Below are 6,309 nucleotides of genomic sequence, written 5' to 3' on the forward strand. Positions count from 1 at the left end.
CAGCAGCAACCCTTCCGCCTCAGCCTTCCGAGTACCCGGAATTACAGGCATGTGCTACCACACCCGGCTAATTTTTTTTTTATTTATTGTAGAGATGAGGTCTCGCCTGCCCAGGCAGGTCTCGAACCCGTGGGCTCAGGCAATCCACTCACCTCAGCCTCCCAAAGGCGTGGGATTACAGGCTGAGCCACCGAGCATGGCTTTGCCCAGTTTTTAAAGGGACTGTTTTTTTTTTTTAATTCCTATTGGCGCATTTGAGTTCCTTGTAGATCTTAGATGTTAGGCCTTTGTCAGATAAACAGTTGGCAAATATATTTTCCCATTCTGTGGGCTGTCTCTCTGCTCTCTTGATGGTTTCTTTTGCTTTGCAGAAGCTCCTTAATTTAATGAGGTCCCACTTGTCTATTTTATTTCTTAAGATATTGGCCTTTAGGATTCTGAATAGGAATTGGTTCCCAGTTCCAATTTTCATAAGGGTGTCTCCTGCGTTTTTTAAGATTCTTATAGTTTGCAGTTTTACATTCAAGTCTTTGATCCATTTAGAGTTAATTTTTGTGTATGGTGATAGGTAGGGGTCCTGTTTCAATCTTCTTCATGTGGTCAGCCAGTTTTCCCAGCACCATTTACTAAATAGGTTCTTCTCTTCCCCGTGGTTGTTGTTGGAGGCTTTGTCCAAGATGAGTTGGTTGAGGAATTGAGGCTTTGCTTCTGGAATCTCTATCCTGTTCCATTGGTCTAGGTGCCTGTTCTTGTACCAATACCAGGCTGTTTTGATTACTGTAGCCTTATAGTAAAGTTTGAAGTCTGGAAGTGTGATACCTCCTGCTTTGTTTCTTTTGCTAAGGATTGTTTTAGCTATTCGTGTTCGTTTATGTTGCAGCTCTATTCACAATAGCAAAAACATGAAACCAATCATTTTGCCCATCGAAGCTGGACTGGATAAAAATGCGGTTCATATACACGATGGAACATTATGCAGCCATAAAGAAAGACAAATATATGGACTTTGCAGCAACTTGGATGGAATTGGAGGCGATGAGACTCAGTGATTTATCACAGAAACAAAGAGTAGAGTTCCATATGTTCTCAATCATAAATGGACCTTGAACAATTATAATGCTATAAGAAAGCGATTGGCAGTAGTGGGAAACTGTCAGGGGAGGGGATGGTGGGATTGACAGTTGAGGGAAACTGCTAGGGGAGGGAGGATCTTACCTCATCAACAAGGGTACCTTCGTGATCAATGTTTATATACCTAACCCTGAAATGTACCCCACATCTTTATAATAAAAATTTAAAAAAAGAAAAGAAAAGAATTGGAGTTTCTGGTGATGACATATCTCTAAGGGTAGAAGACCAGGCGGGACTTCTAGGAAATAAACAAGGGTGCGGAGCCGATGCAACTTTTGATCTCTCCCCACTGATCCCAGTCTCCCATCCACTTGAGTCAGTCCTGACCCATTTCTGTATCTGCCTGGGTACAAAGATCCCACAGTGTGGCCCTCCATGCAAGAGCTGAAGGAGGGTTTTGGAGGTACTCTGTCTGCCGTCCTACACCCTGATACCTCCTCTCATGCTCAATCTTTCTTTCTTTCCGTTTTCTTTTATTTGGAGTCTCCCTCTGTCACTTAGGCTGGAGTGCAGTGGCATGCTCACAGCCACCACATTCTTGACCTGCGGGCTCAGATGATCCTTCAGCCTCAGTCTTCCAAGTAGTCGAAACTACAGGCATGTGCCACAACACCCAGATAATTTTTTGATTTGTTGTAGGGATGAGGTTTCACCATGTTGCCCAGGCTTGTCTCTAACCCGTGGGCTCAGGCAATCCTCCTGCTTCTGTCTCTCGAACTGCGTGACCCACCACACCGGGCCTCATACTAGTCTTTCTTTTATTCTCTCTGTATTTCCTTAAGCTTTTTTCTCTCCACCATCAGAAACATGTTCCTTAGATATGAGTTTAGGATTTAATCTGAGGCCCAAAACAAAGAATAGGTATGGGGTTTCCTCACCTGTGACAGACAGGTACAGTGGGTCACTTGCATATGACCATCATAAAGAGAGCCATTGAAAGAGCCATAGCATGTGTTGTAGGGCCCAGAGGAAAGTCAGCCTGGAAATGTCCATTTTGTCTTCACACTGCAGGGAGCCTGTGTTTATGGCCCTCTCCCTCCCTGGATAGATGGTACGTGGCAAAGAAGCTCCTGGACACGCAGGACAAATTCTCTCCTGTCTTTACCCTGAGGCCCGGCTGGACTGAGAGAGAAGGTTTCTTGTGTAGTCCTGGCAGAAAAGGAGACAGTTTAGTTAGAGCGGCTCTTCCTTGTCATACTGGCCATCACACCTGAGCACTCGACACTTATGACCCAATGTTCTCTTTCTCTCTCTCTCTCCCTCTGTCCATCTATCACCTGTCTCTTTCTCATCTCTTCCTCTGCTCTCTGTCTCTTGTTTTCTTGTCGAGTCCCTGCCATCCACCCCCACAGCTCCGTCTTTCGCTGCTTTTGTGCACCTCATTCATCTCGTTGATTGTGAGGGCCCTTCCCTTCTATCCGTATCATTCTCTTTACTCATCTGGACTTCTTTCTTTCTCTTTGTGTGCCTCTTACTCTCTGAACTCGCTTCTTCTGGCTCACTCCCTTTCTCTCTGGGTTTGTTGAAGTCTCTGCTTTTGATGCCTCTGCTTTCTCTTGGGTTGATTTTTTTCCCCTGGGTTCTTACTCTCAGTCGTCTATAATCTCTGGGGTTAATTTGAAATATGTGCCTCAGTATACAGTCGGAGACCAGAGAACACACAGTACACAGAGCTAGTGTTTCCTCCCACCCTGGACAATGATATCCAGGGAGAAATTATGGCTCAACCACAGAGATTGAAGATGTGTCAGAATACACACAGCATCTGTGGGTACCACATGGCCCCAGGCCACAGGCCCCAACTCAGATCAGATGCATGTGTGTCTTTGGGATCTTCTTGTAGCAAAAGGGAGCTTTGAGGTAAAGCACAAACAAATTTTTTAAACTGCCCCAGATATCTGAAGAAACTCAGGATGTAAGTACACACTCTGTCTGGTATGTATCTCTCTGTGTGTCTCCCTTGCATTTCATCTCATTCCTGATTCTCTGTATTGCTTCTGTATTTGTCTTTTATGTTATGACAAGTGGTCAGTACTTGTGTCTCCTCTCTGCCTCTGTTGCTGTAGCCCTCGCCAAGTCTGTTTCTCTCCCTAAGAATCTCTGGCTAATTCGCCTCACAACTACTTGTGGCTTCCAAGTCCTGGGACATACAGCCTGTATACCCAAAGAGGTTGAGGAGCAGATTTGGATGGTCTCACCTGTGATCATGATGTCCATGGGATCACTGGTAGCTGACCAAAGAGAAGAGAAATTTCTGACAGAACCATAGAAGTTGTACATTCCTGCATGGAGAGGTGTCATAGGACCCAGGAAGAAGTTGGCCGGGGACCCCTCATGATCCAACTCCACAATAAGATACAAAGGGTCCTTAGTTAACCCCTCCTTGTGCAGAATGAAGGCCTGAAACACTATCTTTGAGAAGCATTGCAGGATGATGCTTCCTCCTGATTTCACCAGGGAGCCTGGGTGAGCCAGGAAGGGTTTTCTGTAGACTCCTAAGAACAGAGGTTGTGAGTTTAAAATAAGAACCCCTCCGATCCCATTATATAGAACCTGGAATGAGATGACTCATATCTCTGTGTCTGTCTCTCTCCTTTCTCTCTGTGTCTCCATGTTTTTTCCTGTGTCTACTACCTCCCTAGTGAAGGTCTTCTTTATCTTTCTCCCTCCCTTGTCTCTGTTTCACTGTCTTTTATAGCACTGGACTTCACTTCCACTGGGATCATCCTCTTCACTTTGCTGTTGTATCCTTTTCTCTCCAATATCTTTCCTGCTCTCTATTGTAGGGTGAAAGAGGGACCACCACAGGCTACACATCCAGGCTCCTACTTCATACACTTTTGGACATACTGGAGTCCCTGGGAGGAGGGAAGAATTAAGCAGTAAGGTAGGTACCATGGTCCTTCCCAATGGCCACACAATCTGCTTCTGGTGGGGACTCTGAGGCATCTCCTGCCATGATGGTGCCTTCTCCATGGTCCCAGATTCTGTAAGGTGGCCCCGAGTCTGGTTCCTGCAACAGAGACCCCTCCCTCCCAACTTGAGGTTGCATCAGCACCCCGCCCCTACTGATCTCCAGGTAGCCCCCAGTTTTCTTACTTTTATTCTTAGTTTGTCCTTGACATGGCTATCTGTATTGGCCTCCAATTGCAGCTGTAACAAATTGTCACAAACATGGAAGCAGGAAACAGCACACTATCCTACAGTTCTGGGGGTCAGAAATCTGATATTGTCTCGCTGGTATACATAAAGGTGTTTGCATGGCTATTCTCCTTCAGGAGACTCTAGGGGGAGAATCTATTCCCTTAACAGTTCCAGCCTCTAGTGGTCACCTGAATTCCTTGTCTTATGGCCCTTCCTGTACCTTCAAAGCCCACAGCAGCTGGTAGAGTCTCTGTCCTGCTGCATTGCTCTGACTCTCACTCTTCTGCTTCCCCCCACTCTCATGTGGATCCTTGTGATTACAATGAACCCACCTGTACACTCCAGAATATTTGCTCTTTCTCAAGGTCGACAGATGAAAATCCTTGTTTTCATCTTTAATCCTAATCACCCTTGGAACATAACATAACATATTTACAGACTTGGGGTATTTTGAATTAACGGAATAACTGATAGCACTTATCTTGCCCACCACTGTGCTCATTCCCTGCATCCAATGCCCTCTTGTCTAAAATAGTTGGAGAACTTCTAAGTATTGTGACTGGACCCTGACTGGCATTGCCACCTGAAACCCTGAGATTCAGCAGGTTGAAGCAATGAAAAGCCATGCTGATCAGGAGTATCTTACCCGTGACAACAATCTCTAGGAGGTTGCTGGGTGCTAACCGCAGAGCGGATGAGTTAGAGTAGAAACCTGATGTCTGTAGGTTCCTGCATGTGCTGTGGTCACAGGGCCCATAAAGAGCTTGTTTTGGAATATCTTGCCCTGGAGCTCAGGGAGTCGGACCCTATCTTCCTTGTAGAGTCTGAACATGCTAACCCCACGATGAGACTGACACTGAAGATTCACGTGTCCTCCTAGAGGAGCCATACGGCTCAGCAAGGCAGACAGGGAGGGCTTTTCCTGACCACCTGGAGGAGAAGAAGACACAGACTTCGAGAGGAAGATGTGGAGCTGCTCCTCCCTCCCTGTGCAGAGGACCCTTTCCGTGTTTCTAAAGCTCTTTTCCACACTGGGGTGCCCAGGGATACTTGGACCCACCACTGCATAGACACAGCTTGTCCTCTCGTAACAATTGTGCCAGAAGAGAACTTTGAGCAAGTGCTGACTGGGAACTCTTACTAGATTTTAACAAGGCAAAACCTTGTTTTATAAAACAACAAAAATGTGGAACCAGAAATAAAGGGCAAGATCTATGTGAATAAAATAACAGCAAAATGCAGGAAACACAATAAACAATTAAGCCTGTGCCACAATACTTTGGAATGTAGGGGCTCATGGCATATAGCTCCTCCTCCTCTTCTGGCAGAATGACAGCAGCCACCACAGCTCCCACCATCATGGAAATGCTGAAGAAGGTGAGTTTCCATCCTGCTGCTCCCAGCACTGTTTCCTTCCTTATCTCTACAGTTGACACTGTTGCCTCACCAGACACCCCAGATCTGAGCACCACAGTCTTCCTCGTGTCCCCTTTGAGCTACCCAGGCAATGAATAGATGCTGGGGAGGTTCTCTAGGACAGAATCGAGTGCCAGGTTTCCCAGGGACCCTGCTTTCAGTTTACAAGATGGCCTTGTTCCCAAGGTCAACACGTCCACCTCCTATCCCCGTGTTTCAGGACAATCCACTAATTGTTGGTGAACGGCAACCCAAGACTCTGAAAAGGACTTACCCACTTGTGTCCCAATCCTTTGGACCATGAAGAATCCTGGAAAGAAATATCCTGATGGATTATCCATCTCCTCACCAGCATGTCCTACCCTTTGCCCCAGCCAGACCCTTACTGGGCTAAGACTCAGCCTTCAACTCCCTCCCACGACCACAAGGCAGTAGGACTCTAAGCTGTGGGGACACTCATTCTGCAGATATATCTCAACCCTAGCATCCCCTTGCTCCATTCCCTTCCAGGACTCACCAAGACACACCAGGCTAATGAACATGAGCAACACGGTGCTGCTTCTGCTGAAACAAGGCAGCAACCCAGCAAAATTAACCAGCGCACAGGATGTCTTGGGA

The 6,309-nt window shown here is 46.4% G+C and overlaps 1 protein-coding gene across 1 annotated transcript; it reads right to left on the bottom strand.

Annotated features, from left to right (window-relative positions):
* Window positions 1-3,329: 3,329 nt before the first annotated feature.
* LOC103253152 (killer cell immunoglobulin-like receptor 3DL3) lies at window positions 3,330-6,236 on the bottom strand (the record flags this gene model as incomplete). The annotated part of the gene is made up of 4 exons (XM_021709386.1): window positions 6,209-6,236; window positions 5,966-6,001; window positions 4,960-5,205; window positions 3,330-3,626 (listed from the first exon to the last, which is right to left on the bottom strand). Coding segments are annotated over exons 1-4 (604 nt in total), but the record flags the coding sequence as incomplete, so codon positions are not given.
* Window positions 6,237-6,309: the final 73 nt, after the last annotated feature.

Source organism: Carlito syrichta, unplaced genomic scaffold (assembly GCF_000164805.1).
Source record: "Carlito syrichta isolate Samal-C Ts95f unplaced genomic scaffold, Tarsius_syrichta-2.0.1 Scaffold204968, whole genome shotgun sequence".
NCBI classification, from domain to species: Eukaryota; Metazoa; Chordata; class Mammalia; order Primates; family Tarsiidae; genus Carlito; species Carlito syrichta.